The 20,563-nt window shown below is 37.1% G+C and overlaps 1 protein-coding gene across 14 annotated transcripts in view; it reads right to left on the bottom strand.

Moving 5' to 3' along the window:
- Positions 1 to 20,563, bottom strand: part of CEP170 (centrosomal protein 170) — a 119,820-nt gene that overhangs the window by 73,731 nt on the left and 25,526 nt on the right. For 13 of the 14 annotated variants that reach the window (XM_087859661.1, XM_045796029.2, XM_045796011.2 and 10 more), the window contains exon 2: positions 12,372 to 12,517. In XM_087859661.1, the coding sequence (XP_087715787.1) occupies positions 12,372 to 12,476 (105 nt within the window). In that variant the 5' untranslated portion in view covers positions 12,477 to 12,517. Of the gene's footprint in view, positions 1 to 223; positions 317 to 12,371; positions 12,518 to 20,563 lie in introns of those variants that run through there. The other variant, XM_045796047.2, reaches the window with a different exon arrangement.

Genomic DNA, 20,563 nt, shown 5'->3' with positions numbered 1-20,563 from the left:
TCAGACACGAATGCCAACTACCTTGCAAGATAAAAGCTCCCAGGGGCACAGCCTAGGAGGAATTTTCTGAGATTTACCTCCAGAAGCCCCATGAAGATGTCAGGGTGAAGACTGGAGAAAGTCTTCTTCTGTCCCCTTAGCCTGAGGGTGAAAGTAACCATTCTCAAATAGATGCAGAGCATTCTGCTGGAACCAAAGACCTGTCCTCAAGGAAGACTCTTACCAGTGCTCCACCAGTGTGGGTTTTACCAGAGCCTAATTGACATGCGACAATAGGAATACCGAACTCCAGCGTCCTCTAGCCTTCCTTTCTCATCTAAAGAGGGGGACAAAAAAGAGCTGAGATTCACTTGCAAAGGTCATGACCCCACAAAAAGACTGACAACTAATCAAAGCATTATAAAATGCCTCCTCTCCCTCCCAATCTTACCATCACACCCACAGGGGAGATTACAATGGGAAAAACTGCTAAATTCAGATTATTTAATAAAGGGTCTCTAAGGAAACTCAAAAACCACTGGAGAGATGAAAACAAGGACACTAGAGGGAATGTTAACCTTGATACTTTCAGCTACAGCCAACAGTGAACATGGCCTGACTCCTAGCCACATCAACAAAATGAGAAGGCCAGCAACTAGGAAAACAACAATATAGATGTAAATCCTAGTTGAAATTATCCTTTTTCAAATATCACTGAAATGAAAAGTTCCTTCCTCGCTTAGCTTCAACTGCATATTGAAAAAGTCTTGGTCTTTCCATCTAACATTAGGAAGAAACAGTATGTGATTTCAAACAATCTTCTAACAAAACCTACACATTCATCATACATACACTCTTGTTTTTCTTGAAAGTTCTAAAAGTTGCTTTTTGGTTTGGTTTTCTCTGAAACCTCAATTTCCCTAGGACAGACTGCAAGGCCCAGATGTAAGAGCACCTTTCTCTGCTGTAGGATTACTGCCGCTTTTCTACAGCTTACCTGAGAAACCAATTACAACAGTAACCACTACAAAACATCTGCATTAAATCTAAAAGTTACTTAAACTTCATGCTGGTTTTCAATGTCGTGTTTTAAATTACTGCTCTGTTTAAACTAATGGAGTATGAAATTTAGTTATTCGGGTGATAAAACGCACATGTAGCACCATTAGGAAAATAATTCCTCCATATTGCGGATTCATCAAGGTGAATTCGTTTTGTGGGATAAAAAGCTCTGCATGTTGTAAGACAGGTGAGACTGCAGGTGTATGCAGGCTCTTAATAAACTTGAACGAATCATCATAAATAATCTCTCTGTGACAAAGGAAAGAGAGAAAGAACGCAAGTCCTTAGAACGGCGAACTGAAATTCAAGGGGAAAATCTAAGTGAGAGCTGAGAGAAGAAAAATCACACAGGAAAGGGAGTTACTGTTAGCTCTGGAAAATAAGCCAAGTGGCTGTTTCTGGAGCCAGGGAACCGCAGCTTTTGAGGGAATGGTCAACATGGATCAAAGAGAAAAAAAATGGTTTAAGGAGGAAACAATCAGGAGAGGCCACTTAACTAAGTAAACAACTTGCTAGAACCCAGAAAATCCTGAACCTGGTAACACCTTCCTTGCCCTCAAAATTATGCATGAGGGTAGCTAAGCGAACCTAAGACGACAGAGTCCACTGAGTTGAGATGCCATTCCAAGTCTGGGGACTGGGGAGTGAAGGAGTGAGGATGTTATGTGGGGTCAGAAAAAGCACCCTGTTTGTTGGTTTGAGATTTATTTATCTATTTAAGAGAGAGAGCATGTGCATGCGCAAGCAGGGCGAACAGGATGAGGGACAGACAGAATCTTCAATCAGACTCCGGGCTGAGCATGGAGCCCAACGTGGGGCTTGATCTCAGGGTTAACGGACTGAGCCATCCAGGCACCCCTGTTTGTTTTGAAATAAAGAGGGTAATAACTTTTTTTTTTTTTTAAAGATTTTATTTATTTATGTGACAGAGAGACAGCCAGCGAGAGAGGGAACGCAAGCAGGGGGAGTGGGAGAGGAAGAAGCAGGCTCCCAGCGGAGGAGACCGATGTGGGACTCGATCCTGGAACGCCGGGATCACGCTCTGAGCCGAAGGCAGACACTTAACGACTGTGCTACCCAGGCGCCCCAAGAGGGTAATAACTTTTTGAGAAGACCAGGCTTATGAACTCAGGGCAAGAGCTATCATCAGTTTAAAACTCATAGAACAAGTCATTCCCATTTGTGTAACTCTTTGACAGACAATGAAAGAAAGCAAACAAATTCCTGTGTTTAGTTTTCTGCTGTTTTCAAGGTGGCAGTGTGTTTCAGCACCCATCAAAGAAATTCAGCAGAAAACCAAGATTACAGAGCATAATACAGCTAGTGAGTGGTCAAGAAAAACTGAAAGAATAAGGAAGATTCGCTACTTACATCTAACCATATAAGCATTGATTAATCCATTTTCATTTCCAGATAATCAAATCCACATTTTCTCTAGATTAAACTAGCCAGGAGAAGGTAAATTACGACTTAATTTTCACAACCCATTTGGACATTTCAAAGCAAATCTAATGAATTTCTCAAACATATAATTCAAACCCTGACAAAGACTGCTAACTTCATTAAGTTTCTGGTTCTAATGGGAAAACCTTAGCTGATCAGGTGTAAACTATGAAGATTGTCATTTTTTATTAGTTCTCTTATTCTTGTCACTTTAAGTATCTAGTAAGAATGCAAGACTCCTAAAGTCCTTCCTCATCACAAGAAAAAAATTTTTTCTCCAGCTTTATACAGGAACAGATATTAACTATACTTATTATGGTGATCACTTCTCAATATATACAAACAATCAGTCACTGTTGTCCACTTGAAACTAATACAATGTTGTAAGTCAATTATATCTCAATTAAAAAAAAAAAAGACCCTCTAGTCACTGTCTCCTTACAGAAAATACCCAGAAGAGTGTGCCTCCTTCCTCATGATTTTTACTTTCTAGAAAGACTCTCTTCGAGGCTTTGCATTGCACTCTCGAGAATCCACCTTGCCCGAAAACTCCTCTTCATTCTCAAGCTCTCACAGATGGTTCCCTCCTACTTCCTTCCTTGAACTGAAGTCTGGCTTTCCCCCTGAGAACACTATTTCCACTGCCTTCCTTTAAAGCAGGCGCCATTCCTCCTAAATCTGACATTCTGCTGAGTTCAGAGATACAGCGGGAATTCACGCACTTCACTAATGATGGCTTTTGGACCACTACTTTCCCCCTTCAACGAAGAGCCCTTTACTTTTTTGAAGTTCTTGTTATCCACCTCTACATAAATATAAACACAAGTATAAATATATACACACTACATATTTTTCTTTTCTTTTCTTTTTTTTAAGAGATTTTATTTATTTGACAGAGAGAGAGAGAGACAGCCAGCGAGAGAGGGAACACAAGCAGGGGGAGTGGGAGAGGAAGAAGCAGGCTCCCAGCGGAGCAGGGAGCCCGATGAGGGGCTCGATCCCAGGATCCCGGGATCATGCCCTGAGCCGAAGGCAGATGCTTAACGACTGAGCCACCCAGGCACCCCCACACTATATATTTCTATGTACACACATACCCCTCCTAGATTGCTGCAATCATCTATGGTCATTTTAACTTATTATTATTTTTTTTTTTGAGTAAACTCTACCTCCAATGTCGGCCCTGAACTCATGCCCCCAAATCAAAGTCACATGCTCTACCAACTGAACCAGCCAGGCGGTCCTCTGTCTAACTTTGACTGAAGTTTTGTAGTTACGGTTCACAGTCTTCCTTTTCATTCAAATTCCTACTTCACCATGACTGATTTTAAACATCTACGTAGAGGGGTGCCTGGGTGGCTGAGCTGGTTGAGGCTCTGACTCTTGGTTTCAGCTCAGGTCATTATCTCAGGGTCATGAGATCGAGTCCTACACTGTGGGGAGGGGGTGATCAGTGCTCAGCCAGGAGTCTGCTTGAAGATTCTCTCCCTCTGCCCCTCTTTCCACTCACAAACTCTCTTTCAAATAAATAAATAAGATCTTAAAAAAAAAAAATCTATGTAGACAGCCCATACAAAATATGTAGCCTTCCCAACTTCCACAACCAAACTCCAGACTCCACTGCTAGATCTTACGTGAAATGGATTCGACACCTGGAATCTAAACTGTGGTATTTTTCTCTATGACTACATTCTCCTATTCTTCCAGTTCTCTCACTTATTTATAATAATTTACTATTCTGCAACCTCAGTGCCCTGACTGCAACAGGTCACCTCATACGCTGACCCCTTCCTTTTCTCCCAAGCAACCATCCCCTATCATCCTGACTTTATTTCCTTCTCTATAACCCAGCTCCTCCTGGCTTCTCCTACCCTTCATGCTCAGGACTCCCAAACCTCTGCCTTCTGCTCAGACTACTCTGCTCAACTTCCCATATTTATTTCCTGCTTTCTACTAAATTTCTCAATCTGGATGTCCCTTCAGAACCTCAAACTCACTACCTTATTCCCCCAAAGTACACCTCCTGAAACTCTATTTCATTAATTTCTATGCCAAAAACGCTAGGTCTGAGGCTCTTTTTCTCTCCGTCCCTCAATATATAACTAAAAAGCATATCCAAACTCTTCAATGCCTCTCATGCTCTTCTTTTCTTCATTTCAAAGGGTTCTTTCTTCTTTAGAACTTTACCTCGCTTTCTAGGCTATTATCACCTCCTAACTGCTTATACCGATTCTGAGCTCCAAGTTCTGAGCAGCAACATAGATTAACAGTTTAAAGTGCAGGTGCCGCAGTCCAAAAGGACTGGTTGAGACATCTGGCAATTGTGTGGCCTTGGGAAAATGACTAATCTGTGTTTAATCATCTATAAAAAAGATACACCATATCTCAGAGGTTTGTTTGTGAGGATTAAATGACGTAAGGTATGGGAAGCATTTAAAAAGGCAATATTCCCCTGTGTAAACACTCCTCAGTGTACTTACTGGCTAAGGTAAAATATATAGTCTTTCATCTAGCACACAAGGCCCTCCAAGATCCGGTCTCTTCTAATTTCCAAGTCTTAATCTCTCAAAATGTTTGCCTTCATATCCTATATATAAATCACAAAGGACTATTTTAATTACCTAAATAGACACTGAACGTCATGCTATCTTTAATAACATGTACTCAATCACACTCGAAAACTTCTAGAAACCATTTACTCATCTTTTAAGATTTCTCGGCTCAAGCCATCTCCTCCATGAAGTCTTCCCAGATTCCTCATCTCCACATTTCCTTGCAGGTAGGACTGATCAATCTCTCTGTTGTGCACCCCACATGAGACATATCACTGTTCTGTGCCATACTGTTTAGACTGGTTTACATGCGTATCTCCTTTTACTAGACAATAAGCCCTCAAGGACAGGGAGACCCTACCTGTATACACATTGATCCCTGGGTAGCCAGCATGGGGCCTAGTGCATTGTAGATACTTAGCAAAGGTTTGTTGGAAAGAAAATACATGCTATTTAGCCCATCTCATTTCATGAAGGATGAAGATAGAAAAGTTTTCTTAGAGAACAGAATATCAAAAGTACTGAACTTAAAAAGTTCAGAATATTAAGAAACCTACAAACTGAGTGGCTTAAAACAACAGAACCAAAACAAAAAAATTTTGGACCTTAGCCAAGATAATTATAAAATGAGAAAATTCTGGAAAATTAGAGTATTAAGATGAAGCAGTAACACTGCTATATTTAAGAAATACTTCCTTTTCTGCAAAAAAACAAAGAAACAAAAGCCTGATATCAAATAAGTCAAAACATAAACAATTCTAGGCCAGGCACAATGGAAAGCTAATTTTAATTAAAAGCTAACACAAGATATGGTACAAATGACTACCTGCTATGTGTCACATATGCTTTGGGTATGAAATGGCTACTTTTTAACATTTTTATTACTTCTTTTTCCTACTAAAACACAGACATACATGGACACATAGGCTAAAAAAACCTAAAGAGAAAAAGAAAGATTGCCACTGTGTGTCATCACTGTTTTTTTAAAGTCTTTTTTAAAGACCCTGTGGCTGACTTTTTAAAATCTTAATTGCATTTTTACAATCAGAGTAATACACAGTGACTTATTCTTTGCTGTGTGTCTCCAAAAGACAAATGAAAATAAGTTACCTATTATCTTCAAAACATATTCCATTATCCTCCTGGGGACTGTTCTTACACCAGTGTGAAAGTTAAAATATTAAAATAGTAAGTCAAATATAATTCTGTTACAGTTCTTTTTATGCATCAGGGAAAAAAAACATGTTTCAGTTACTATGATGGTGTTTCTCAAAACAGAGCAAAATTAGATTATTTGGTGCAATTAAAAATTTTATGAAAATAAAATTAGAATTTAGATAGCCAACTTTTCAAAATGCAGCTCTATTTGTATTTAGAAGTATCCCATATATTGCAACAAAAGCCTGAACATGTTTACTAGCAGGAGAAGTAAGTTAGCGAGCCTGTTTGAGGTTACACACATGCAGTAGCGGCTTACTGGTAGAAGAGAAAGGTCATTTGATTTTGAGCCAATATTACCAAGACTCGAATATCAGCTTCCATGACATAATGGTTATGTGATACTGGCCCTGTGACTAAGTCTTTCTGAATCTTAATTTTACTATCTGTAAAATGGGGATGACTGTATCTTTCAGGAAACTGTTGAGAGGAACAACTAAAATTATGTAAGTGACACTGAGAAATAGAAAGGACTATTTAAATACAAGGTACTTTAAATATTAATGTGTGTTACTCCAGACAAAATGTAATTTCCATCTAATAATTACACTTATAGCTTTCATTCACGGCTAAGATCTGTTTTGTAGAGTACGTCTTATGAAACAGCACAGTCATCTTCCTACGGCAAGACAAACAGGCACAGCAAGTCTAAATACTTTGCTGGAGGCTTCCAGGGTAAGTGCAAGAACTAATTCCAGAGTCCTTTAATCATCTACTCTTTAATACCCAGGCACATTTTCTTTTTGATGATCACGTTCTTTAGACTACCTTTTTTGGAATGAGATGAAATAAGAAAAAACATAAAACTCCAAAAATTTATTTCCTGTCATAAAATAACAAAAAGATTTTTATTGTAATCAAACAGGTCATATAACCTTAAGGATCATTTATTTCCATTTTGCTTTGGGTTTAAGCTGTATTATCACCAAAGACCAGCAAATCTATTTGTAGTTGAAATCTTTACAGGCAAGAAACTACCTAAAATCATTCAGAGGCAGAGATTCTAAAACCTAACAACCACTTTCCTGTACATTAAAAATGGGGGGTTTTAAGCCATAAATGCAGACTTAGGTCAACCAAATTTTTAAAAATCTTCCTTTACTCATTAAAAAGCAATAAAATATTAGCTATTTGCACTTCTAACAATTTTAATTATCACACTGACTGACATAACCAATGTGGAACGACCAACGCTGTGTAAAGCCTTTAAAAGGAAAACACAATTTCATCAACTCTAGAGCACCAATCTTTCAAAACAAATACATTTTGCATTTATAAACACAAAATTCTTCACTCTTCTAACACTATACATAAGCTTAGTTCATTTTTCAGAAATGATATAAAAAGAATGTTTTAAATATCCATTTATTTTACTACTATACTAGGAAAGATTAACATTAAACCACTTAAAAACTGAATTTGCAAATATTCACTCTGACTTCCATATACAAGATGTCCTTCAGTGCTACGAAGAGTGCTACTAATTTGTAGCACTGATTCCGAGGGCCAGATGACCAGCATGCCCATCTATTCACAGATCTCTTTCAGAGATGCACTATGTCTAGGACAGGGCTAAAAACAACGTGCTGCTATCAGATAAAGGGCAGAACTATCTTTAAGGGTGGAGACAGAGGAACAGGTCAAAGCTGTTTTTTTCCTTGCCTGATCATGGAGTTCCCTTATCTCCTTTACATTCTATTTAAAAAATAAAGCATAAATAAAAACAGTCATAGATAGGATAGATATCCATATCATGAACATTTATGAAATTTAAATAAAATTGTTATTTTAACTCTTGACTTTTTACAGCACTGTAATATTGGTTTCTGCTCATTAAAATAATACTAATTTTTGCTTTAAGTTTGTTATAAAGGCAGTATGAATCAACTGAATCAATTCAAAGATATTTTAAAATTCTATTGCCATTGATTTCCTTTTTTTTCATTGTGGTGATATATACAGATATGTCTATATCTATGTATCTATATAGATAGCATAATATTTGCCATTTTAAACATTTGTAAGTGTACAATTCAGTGGCATTAAATTCACAATGTTGCACACCACCATCTACTTCCAAAATGTTTTTTAACACCCCAAACAAACTGTAAGTCTTAAGCTACAGCTCCCCAAACTTCTTTTCCCAGCCACTGGTAACTGCTAACCCTCTTTATGTCTATGAATTTGCCTATTGTAGCTATTTTCCAAGAAATGAAATCATGCAGTATTTGTCCTCTGTGTCTGGTTTATTTCTCTTAGCATAATGTTTTCAAAGTTCATTTATGTTGCAGCATGTATGAGAACTTCACTCCTTTTTATAATTGAGTAATAATCTATTATATGTATATACATTTCATTTTGTTTATCCACTCATTTGTGATTGGACCCTTGGGTTGTTTTCACCTTTTGGCTATTGTGAATAACGAATGTGATCATTGACACTGACACATAAGTATCTGTTTGAGACCTTGCACACAATTACTGTGGGTATATATCTAAAAGTGGAACTGCTGGTCATATGGTAATTCTATGTTCAGCTTTCTGAGGAAGCACTAAAAACTATTTTCTACAGCAGCGACACCATTTTACAACCCCACCAGCAACATACAAGAATTTCAATTTCTCCACATCTTCACTGACATTTATTTTCCTGTTTTAAAAAAATTACAGCCATCTTAGTAGATGTGAAGTGCTATCTCACCGTGGTTCTGATTGGCATTTCTTAATGACAAATGATGTTGAGCATCTTCTTCTCATGTGTTTATTGAGCATTTTTAGATCTTCTTTGAAGAAGTGTGTAGTCAAGTCTCTTGTCCATTTTTTAAGTGGGCTGCTTGTCTTTTTGTTGTTGAGTTGCAGGAATTCTTCATATACTCTGGATATTAAACCTTTATAAGATACATATAATTTTCCAAATATTTTCTCCCACTCTTCACTCTGTTGGTAGTGTCCTTAGATACACAAATTTTTAATTTTAATGAAGTCTCATATATCTACTCTTTCTTTTGTGGTTGGTGCCACTGGTGTCATATCTAAGAATCCACTGCCAAATCCAAGGTTGTGATGACATATCCCTACGTTTTCATCTAAGAGTTTTATGGCTTTGGCTCTTAAATTTAGGTCATTGATCCACTTTGGTTAATTTTTATATTTGATGTGTGGTAGGGATCCAACTTCATTCTTTTGTAGTGGAAATCCACTTGTCCCAAGCCTCATCTGCCAAAGAAATTATTTCTCCCTCCACTGAATGAATTTAACACCCTTCTAGAAGCTCAGCCTGCCACTGTAATAGTTTCCAGGGGTATCATAACAAAGTGTCACAAAGGTGGTCTAAAACAACACAAGTTTATTCTCTCATAGCCTGGACTCTAAAAATCCAAAATCAAGGTGTTGGTAGGGCCGTATTTCTTCCAACACTTCTAGGAGAGGATCTCTTCTTTCCTTGCCTCTTCTGGCTTCTGGTGCACTCAGGTGTTCCTTGGTTTCTGATAGCCTAACTGTAATCTCTGCGTCTTTCTTGACATAGCTGTTTTCCCCCTGTGTCTGTCTTTTCCTTTCCTTATGAGGACAAGTCATACTGGATTAGAGTCCATCCAAATGGCTTTATCTTTTTTTTTTTTTTTCAAGATTTTATTTATTTATTCGACAGAGATAGAGACAGCCAGCGAGAGGGAACACAAGCAGGGGGAGTGGGAGAGGAAGAAGCAGGCTCATAGCGGAGGAACCTGATGTGGAGCTCGATCCCAGAACGCCGGGATCATGCCCTGAGCCGGAGGTAGATGCTTAACTGCTGTGCCACCCAGGCGCCCCCCAAATGGCTTTATCTTAACTTGATTACATCCTCAAAGACTTTATTTGGAAATAAAGTCACATTCACAGGTATGGAAGATTAGGACTTCAATATATCTTTTTTTTGGGGGGGGGGACATAATTCAAATTACATCAGCCACAGATACATAGGGGTTTATTTCTGGACTCTATTCTAGTCCACTTGTCTGTATGTCTACCTTTATATAAGCCAGAGTCACTAGCTTTGTATTAAGTTTTTTGAAATCTTTTTCAAGATTTTTTTACCATTTTTTTAAAAATTTTGCCAGACTGTGCCAAGCTTTTATTTTGCCAAACTTAGCCAAAGTCTTCAGAAACAAAACATCTTTTACTATCAGTCTTTATTACAGGTCATATTTTCCTGCTTCTTTACAAGACTGGTACTTTTTATTGTATACCAGATACTATAAATTTTGCCTTTTGGGGGTGTTGGATATTTCTGTATTCCTATAAATATCCTTGGACTTTGTTATGAGACATAGTTAAGTTACCTGAAAAGAATATGACCCTTTTGGATACTGCTTTTCAGATGTAAATGAGGGTAGAACTCAGTCTATGGTAAATTATTCCCCACTATTGAAGGGGTAGAGACCAATGCCTTGTGAATCATGAGGTTTTCCAGTCTGGCTATTAAGACAGACATTCCTGACCATGTTACTGACCAGCACTGTCAACTCTAATTCTTTTGAGTGCTTTTTTCCCCTTCTTGGTTAGTTTCTGCACATATATGTGATCAGTACTCAACTGCATACCGGAGGATTACCTCTGCAAAGTTCCCTCTCTGTGTACCTCTTTCCTCTCTGATACTGTGTCCTGTGAACTGGAACCCACCTTGATCTCCCCGGACTCACAGCTCTCTCCCTCCACCTCACAAACTGCCTGAAAATTTCCATTTCTCCCACATAGTCCAGGACCAGACACCATATCAGTCATGTCTCTTAATATTCCTTATCTCCATGTAAGAAGAGACTTACCCTGCAAACTCCTCAACCACCATTCCCACACTTCTTGGCTGATTGATACAAATGCCATATAGAAAGCACCTCTTCTGCTCTCTGATAAATGAGCTCCCACTCTCTGTGCCTAAGATAGAGTCCAGTTCCAACAGGCCTTTATCCAAACAGAACCATTATTGCCTTTTTCTCAGTTGCCACTGTCAACACTCCCATCTCACTAAGAACCACAGAAAACTGTACTACTCTATTTTTCGCATTGAATTTGTTGAATTAAGGTGTCACTGTATGTGCACCTTACTCGTAAACTACCCTTACTACATTCATATACTACGCTCGCATAGCTATAGAGCGGCTTTACTCTCACTGCTCCAGAACTATAAAGTAAGTTCCCTAATTTTAAAGTAAACATGTATAACAAACAGATGCAAATTTGATTTTTCTAGGGATAATGCAGGGTTTCTCAATCTCAGTCCTACAGGTATTTAGGGCCAGACACCTCCTTGCTGTGTGTGCTCAGGGCGGGGCGGGAGGGGCTATGCCATACACTGCGGGATGCTTAGTGGCACATGTGGCCTCTGGGCTACCACTTACGCAATGTCAGTAGCGACCACCTCCAACCTCCCCCACTTGTAACAATCAGATATTGCCGAATGTCCTTTGGACAGGGGGAGACAGGATTGCCCCAGTTAAGAACCACTGGGCTAACAGAATAAACATTTCTACTCTTAAGCATATGTGTACCATTTTTAACAACAAAAAAAGGAGGAAGAGTAAGGGGATAAGACTTTATTCTAAACTGTGAGGGAACTGTTAAAATAATTAAATTCTCAAAAATCTGGAGATCCATTTTTCTGCTAATTACCTTACTCAAACACATCTTAAAAGTATGTTTTAAAAGTAACTCCTTTATACATAATGCAGTAAATACCATCAATCTTTAATTATGCCCAAACTACTGAAAGGTATCATAATGAACATCTCGAAAAGAAGCAGAGAAACTAATTTTGGTATCACTGAAGCATCCATGATTAAAATTCAGTTTTACTTCATGCTATGCTAATTTTATGAATTATTTACAAGTCTTATTTTTAAAGTATATAATGTGAAACTTCTTAAAAATAAACTTCTCTACTCTGAGCTCTCATTTTTCAAAATTTATTCCCCAAGACTTAGAACTTATTTTTAGATGATTCAAGAGGGAGAAAATTAATTAAACTGGTACCTAGAGTTAAAACAGGGAGAACCTGAAAGTACAACTCTATGTAATGTTGAAGAATATTTCCTACCAGTTCCAGGTTTTGAGTAGACACATCTAGAAGTTTGATGCAATTACCTGCAACATGAGCTCACAGTCATCTCTTCCAACGAAAATCATCTCTCGTGGCAGCCTGTGGCGAGTGCCTCCACTGCTCACCAAAAACCAGGATGTTAAGCTCATTTTCTGCTTAGCTTCTAAGTCTTTGGCAAAGCTACGTCATCCTGCAGAGATATTGAAGAAAAACATATATTCAGATATTTTTAGCTTTAGTATCTATTCACCAAACCCTTTAAAGTAGGCCTAAGAATAGAACTGCATTCATCATCTACTCTTAGCTAAGTAAACAGACAGTCCAGAGGTCCTCCCACATGACAGATTTACCAAATTCTCATTAGTAAAAAGTAAGTATGCAGACTCCATTAAGAGTTCAGTTAAAAAGGAAGACTTTAGGCAATTAAGTAGTCAACTAATTCATGTTTATTATACTTCTGAAAGGCTTTGAGCATAGCTTATAAAGGTCTATAATTCTCAAGTAAATGATCACATTATTATCATGTTAACCTGAGTAAATACTAGCAATATTATACAAATAAATGTCTGACTTATGAATGATTTGAGAAAGACTAAGTTAAAAGAATATATTTGATATCTGATTAAGAACAATAAAAACCAAAGAAATTGCTTCTTCGTCAACCAAGTGCAGACCACTGAAAGAACTTTTAAAAACATGCAATTTCAATTTCTCTGTCCTCATATGAATTTCACTTTCTTAGTACATTTTTCTAAAACAGCAGTTCTTATTAGGCTTTTTGTTCTTGGGACCCATTTCACTCTTTTATTTATTTTTTAAAATTTATTTACTTGACAGAGAGAGAGAGAGAGCGTGAGCGCGAGCACAAGCAGGGGGAGAAGCAGAGGGAGAGGGAGCAGCAGACTACCCGCTGAGCAGGGAGCGTGACATGGGGCTCATTCTCAGGACCCTGAGGATCGTGACCTGAGCTGAAGGCAGACGCTTAACCAACTGAGCCACCCACGTGTCCCCCATTTCACTCTTTTAAAGAAAAGAACCCCAAAGAGCATTTTGTTTACAAGGGTTATATATATTAACATTTACCATAAAAAAGAAATGAAAACAGAGAAACTAGATTTATTTATTCATTTAAAATAAACTAACATTTTAATGAAAAATATATTTCCAAAACAAAAATAATTAGTGCAAAAACTAGCACTATTTTACATTTTTAAAAATCTCTTTAATTGAAGATTTTGTATTTGCTCTGCATTCAGTCTGTTGCCATATATTGTTGAACTTGAAATATCTAAACTGCCTTCATTCAAATACTTAGAAAAGGGAAATTTATTTAAATAGTTTTTTTTTCAAGTAACTGTAGTTTTTTCTTTGATACTACACCAAAACTTTGAAAGTTTCTTGAAATTTATTTACAATAAGAAATCTGAAACTTTTTATACTATGTTACATGAAAATCCATCTTCAACTTGAAGGGATCTGGTAACATTATAAATTGGTCATTTGGAAAATATTGGTTCCCTGAGTTACACAGATCTTCCAAATGACGACATATACATTTCATTATATTATCTAAGGGGCGCCTGGGTAGCGCAGTCCTTAGGCGTCTGCCTTCGGCTCAGGGCGTGATCCCGGCGTTCGGGGATCGAGTCCCACATCGGGCTCCTCCGCTGGGAGCCTGCTTCTTCCTCTCCCACTCCCCCTGCTTGTGTTCCCTCTCTCGCTGGCTGTCTCTCTCTCTGTCAAATAAATAAATAAAAAATCTTAAAAAAATAAAAAAATAAAAACATCACAGTCGTTCATTTCATCACTCATCTCCTCAGAGAAGTCTTTAAGTATGATGCAGCTGTGAGGGTCATGGTGGCAAAATCAAGTTTCCTAAAATTCTAATTTTCTCTTGAAAGCTCAAATTTTATTGGCAAAAAAATACCCCCAATTCTTTTCTTTGAGATGACAGGCTTACTTTGTTTGCCAAACACTCAAGTCTACAAAACCATAAATCAGCCATTGTGTCGAGTAACAAGGCGCTCTGTGAAACAAGCAGGGCAGCTCACAAGTCAAAGATGACACACATGCTTCTCCCTGAGCCACTCACGGTACTTTGGTGCACAACGTAAGCGCTTCATGCGTCCTTCCAATTACTGGCACAGAATAGTAAAAAGATGTAACTCCCATTTTTACCACTTTACCAGACATTCTTAAGTGAAACTGGCTTTGTGTGTGTGTGTGTGTCTTAACTGCAAGTGCATGGCAGTGAAGGATATAATTACTATTGGTATAGTTCGGCCTGGATCTATGCTAAGGAACCAGCAGCTTTACCCACCACTCTTTTTATACTATCAGTTCAAATGACAAACAATAAAAAAGGCAAATAATGTTCTGATGTTATTATGAAATAGTTTTGATGCCTTGACCTTTGAAATGGTTTTGGGAACTCCCAGAGGCCTGTGGATTGAGTTTTGAGAACAGCTCTGCTAGAGAATGCGGCTATGTCATTTAGAACATAAACCTTAGAGTCAGACAGACTGACAGATGAAGAATCTGACTCTGGGTTCCAACACTTTTTATTCTACATGACCTGGGGCAAGTTATTTATCTCCTGCCCCTTAGTTTACTCTTCTTTAAAATGGGGATAAGGATAGTATCTACTCAACAGTTTTTTTCTTGGGAATCAAAAAACTACTTATATTTTTTCCATGAAATGGCACATTCTTTTACAATTTAATTAGAAGCAAACTATACTACAGTGAACTGAAATATTCTGCAGTAAGAACTATATCTATACATTAAAGCAAAATCCTATAAAATGTAAAATTTTACGTTAAGGTAAAACTCTTATATATTATAAATTTATCAACACATACATGAAACAATGGGTTTCACCAAAACAGGCAAGTAGTCTTCTGTAAAGCCAAAACAATCAAGTCTTACTCCACTCTCAGCTTATCACAATTGATACGGTCAATTTATGTGGATTTTTCAATCTTTCATCCACCTAACTCCGTGTTGGAGATGTTGTTAGTCTTTCATGTGTCCATTATTCTCTGTCGAATTGGCTTTTAGCATTTCGTGTTACATCTTGGCCAAGTCAACAGAGAATCAAAAAAATTTTATCCAAGAAAAACTCTCCAATCTAAACTGCATTTGAAAACAAAACAACTTTAAAAGATGATATTATTAATAAGTAAGCTAATAGTTATATATTTATTTAAAGGAACTGAAAAAAAAAAAAAAACCTACAGTGAGACATGTTAAAAGGAAATAAAATTAGCCTAAACACAGTAAACTAAAACAGCAGAGCCAAACACGGGCAACGGGAGCAATATAACATTTTCAAAATCAAAAAGTTTTATGTTAGCATTATTCATATGCTACAAAAACAGTTTTAAGTATTTAGACAATATCAAACAGAATTATATTAATATGTAAATATATAATACATAATTCTATAACATAAACATACAAACAATAATTACAGTTGACCCTTGAACAACATGAGTTTGAACTACATGGATCTGCTTATATGTGGATTTTTTGATAAATACAGTACTGTAATTATATTTTTCTCTTCCTTATGATTTTCTTAATGACATTTTTCTTTTCTCTAGTTTAACTGTAAGAATACAACATATAATACATGTAACAAATATATGTGTTAACAGTTCATGTTATTGGTAAAGCTTCTGGTCAACAGTAGGCTATTAGGAGTTACATTTTGGGGGAGTCGAAATTTATACATGGATTTTCAACTGTGTAGGGGTTGGCACTCCTAACTCCTGCATTGTTCAGCAGTCAACTGCATGTAATTACATAAAATAATGTGAAAACAGTGGCTTTTCATATATTTTGTTTTGACTTTCAATGACACTTAAAAGGTAACTAAGAGAGTAGATATTTTCTGAAAAACAAAAATAAAAATCATAATCCTCAAGATGAAGGGTATTTATTTATTTGAGAGGTGCAAGGGCCTTGAGTCCTCTTCTCAACAATGGGTAAGGAATGAGATATAACAAAAAGTTACTGTGCTTCAACTTTTACATAGGGCTCTCTCCTTATCTAAGACAGCTTTTTCACTGGTCCTTCAATTCCAATGATCTCTTTCTACTCGCTGAGTAATACTGACACTCACACATGATAAAACTGAAACCTGGTTGAGAGCTTCCTCAAAGACCAAGATAGAGGTTTCAGCTCAGGTTCCTCTAAGGGGAGGGGGAAAAGAAGTTTCGGGGTTCGACAACTGCACAGAACACGCCCAAGGTCTTGACTAGACGTGACAGCACTTACACTTCCTTGTAGAGTTTTCGGATGAGCTAGGAAAACGTGTTTTGGAGTAGACTCTCTGAATTAAAACCCTAGTCCCTCTTGCTTTCTAAGTGACTCAAAACCCCAAAATGACAAAAATAACAAATGTTTCTGGATTTCAGATATCTTATCTGTACAAAGAAAAAGGAAACAAAAAAAACCCAAAGGGAGAATATCTAAAGACAAAATGAAACACAGACATGGTATCTTATGACACCTAGCATATGGGAAGCACCCAATTAATGTTCATCATTTCCGTTTCTCCCTCTCCTCCTAATCTCTTCTGCCAAATAATACCCTAAAGTCATAACTTGAGCCTGGAACAGTACCAACCAACCAATCAACATTACTGAGTATCTTCTATGTCAATGCTGTAAAAGTATTCACTTAAAGGAATACTTAAGGATAAAAATTATGACAATATAATGTAGCTTATGGCTTACTCATAAAATTAAAAATGCTATAGTCTTTATTTCATATGTATTTCAATTCTAGAAAAGTAAATTTAATGAATCAACGATTAAAATTCCTACAACACTTTCTCAAAGCATGGACAGTTCTCATTGGGATCTAAAGTCTGAATAGTATACAGGACCACTGAGTTTTTCTGAAGACTGGAGCCCAGGGCCTTCTTACATACTCAAATTCTACCACAAACTATAACCTTTGCCCTGTGACTCTGCATTTCTTCCAACTGGGGGGAGGGTATAATTTCCCACTCCATAAATCTGGGCTCTGCTTCATGACTTGTTTTGGCCAATAGGATGATGTTACTAGATGCGATGCAAGTAGAATCTAAAATGTGCTCAGGCAACTGGCTTGCCCTCCTGACCTCTGCCATCAACAAAAAAAGAACATGCCCGGGCTAGATAATTGTTCAGGATGAATGAGAGACATGTGGAACAGACATGGCCCTAACATACAATCAGAAGTCAGGTGGTCAGTAGATCATCTAACCCCCAGGTGAACAATAGATGTATGAGGAAAAAATAAAAACGATTGTTATTCGAAGACATTGAGAGATGTGGGCTGATTTGCTTTGCTACTGACTATAATGCACATTGATATAATTTACTAAAATACAGTATCTTTTCATAAGTATATTCACAGTCCAATACACTCGAGTATTTTTAGAATTAAAATACAAATGAAATTTTTGTTTTCATTGTCTCTTTTCCCAATTTACTCTTTTCTTGATAGTAACATTATTTGTATAATTAAACATAAGGCTACTATACATTACAGAACTAAAAATTACAGGTTAAGCTCTCAGCTTATTATAACAGAGAACCACCAATTGGAAAATCCAGCAATGGAAGAAAATGCAAGCCCCCTTTTTTGGGGGGTGGGGTGGGGTAGGGGAGGTCAACATCCTTAGTTTACTTTATTCCTCTATGGAACAGTTCAGTTTACCACAGGAGACCCTTCCCATATCCCCTGATAATGGGCATAGACACACTACTGGTGTTGTAGGAACGAAACCAAGGAATGGTTTAGGGGTTTCACTGTTCTAGTTGCAGTTTCTATGTATTAATCTCCTTGGTTAAGCAGAGCACTTCTACCCTGGTAAGCAATTCAATTCTTAAGCTACTTAGGAATATCACAAAAAATGGAGGAAGAGGAAGCTCCAGAAATCCATCCCGCTGCCTAAACGACTACTGAACTCCTAAGAACTATCTGAAGTAACTATTTTGGGGCTCTGGTGTCTAGCCAAAGAGGCTGCTGAACTTCAGTATTTTGCATGGTAGCAGATACCATCCCCATTTCCCATTCCAAAAACTCCAAGAAGTAGCCTATGGATAGCCTCTTGCATTTCTAGTGTGGCTCACTGGAGCCAGGATCCAATATAAAGACCTTGTCACCCAAATATTGGATTCTGTGCTCTGGCTGCTGATTGCTGTTTTTTTTTTTTTTTTTTTTATCACTGAGCCTTTGTGCTGGCCATCATAGCTTCAAGTCCTATGAGCTGAAGCATCTTTTATGAAATTTGGAGAGTCAGTGTGTGGTTGTGGCTTTGTTTTCTTCCCCTTTTGGGAGCCATGTTTTTAAGGAAACCTTATCAGGTCACTGGCTGACTACAGAGATGACAGAAGAGAAATTTCAGTGACCGCACACAACAAGGAATACACATCTTGCAAAAAATAGTTCAGAAGAGTAACAGTTGGCTTTAGCACTCAACAAGAAATATTAAGCAATCCCTAAGGAATGGGATAATTAAATTTCCATATATATCACAATATAATACTTTAAATATCCAGCTCAGTGCTCAAACTATATATTGAGAGCAAGCAAAAGGAAAACTCACTTGCAGGGGAAAAAAGGGGACAGAAACCATCTCCAAGGAAGATCGTTTAATTATTTTAAATTATTAGTCGGATATTTGAATTATTAGTTTAATTATTTTAAATTAGTAGTCAGATATTTTAATTATTAGTCAAAGATGTTAAATCAATTGTGTTACATGACTAAGAACTAAGGGGAATCGGCAAAATGATCTATGAGAAAGCCAAGAGCATAAAAGGGAGACAGAAATTATATAAAATGAAAATGTCACTACAGAAATTCAACAGATTGCAGAAGAAGAAATGATCAACAAATCTGAAGATAACACAATTGGAAGTATACAGTGTGACAAAAAGAAAAGAATAACATAAACAGAGCCTGAGGGATCTGTAGGATATCATCAAATGTAGCGACACACATATTTTAGGAGTCCTAGAAGGAGAAGAAACAGAGAAAGGGGAAGAAATAATGGCAAAAAAACTTCCCAAATCTGAGGATAGATACACATACCCAAGAAATTCAACAAACTCCAAGCAGGATAAATTCACACAGAGCCACACTCAGCCTATTATATTCAAACTGTCAAAACTGAAAGAAAAAGATAGTTTTGAAAACATCACAAGAAGACACGTGTCATGGACAAGGGGTCCCTAGTAAGATTAACAGGTGATTTCTCCTCATATACCATGGAAGCGAGAAAGCAGCAGGATGGCATATTTATAAAGTCTGGGGTAAAAACTGTCAACCAAGAATTCTGTATCTGATAAAACTGTCTTTTAAGAACGAATCACAATTAAGACATTTTCAGTTAAACAAAAACTGATGGAGTTCACTACCAGTAGACTGGCCTATAAGAAATGCAAAAGAGAGACTTTCAGGCTGAAATGAAAAGATACTAGACAGTAACTAGAAACCACAAGAAAAATTAAAGACGAGGTAAAGTAACTATATAGGCAAATATAAATCTAGGATGATTGTACTTTTTTTTTTTTTTTTTAGATTTTAAAGATTTATTTATTTATTTTAGAGAAAGAGAGCACAAGCAGGGGGAGCAGCAGAGGGAAAGGGAGATGTAGGCTCCCTGCTTAGCAGGGGGCCTGATGTGGGGCTTGATCCCAGGACCCCAGGATCATGACCTGAGCCAAAGGCAGACACCTAACTAACTGAGCCACCCAGGTGCCCCAGGATGATTGTATTTTGAATACGATTTGTAATTTTTCTCTTTTCCCAATATCATTTAATAGGCAAATACGTAAAACAATAATTATAAAGCTATGCCAATAGGAATACAATATATAAAAATATAATCTGTGGGAAATATAAAAGGGGAGAAATGGAGATTTACAGAAGGAGACTGTATACTCTTGAGATTAAGTTGGTATTACTGAAATTAGGTTATTACAAATTTAAGATGTAATTTGTAATCCTCAAGGTAACCACCAAGAAGATAACTAAACATGTAGAAAAGGAAAGAAGTAAATCAAAATGGCACATTAGACAAAAATCAACTAAATACAAAAAACCATGCAGTAGTGGAGAAATTGAGCAACAACAAAAAAATCATATAGAGTGCAAAAAAATAGGTAAGTGACAGAAGTAAATCCTTCAAAAATCACATTAAATGTAAATGTATTAAACTCTCCTATGAAAAGGC

Source organism: Ursus americanus, chromosome 2 (assembly GCF_024610735.1).
Source record: "Ursus americanus isolate L20-20 chromosome 2, mUrsAme1.1.p, whole genome shotgun sequence".
NCBI lineage: Eukaryota > Metazoa > Chordata > Mammalia > Carnivora > Ursidae > Ursus > Ursus americanus.
Note: the sequence above shows the minus strand (reverse complement) of the source record. Positions and strands in the feature narration are given on the sequence as shown.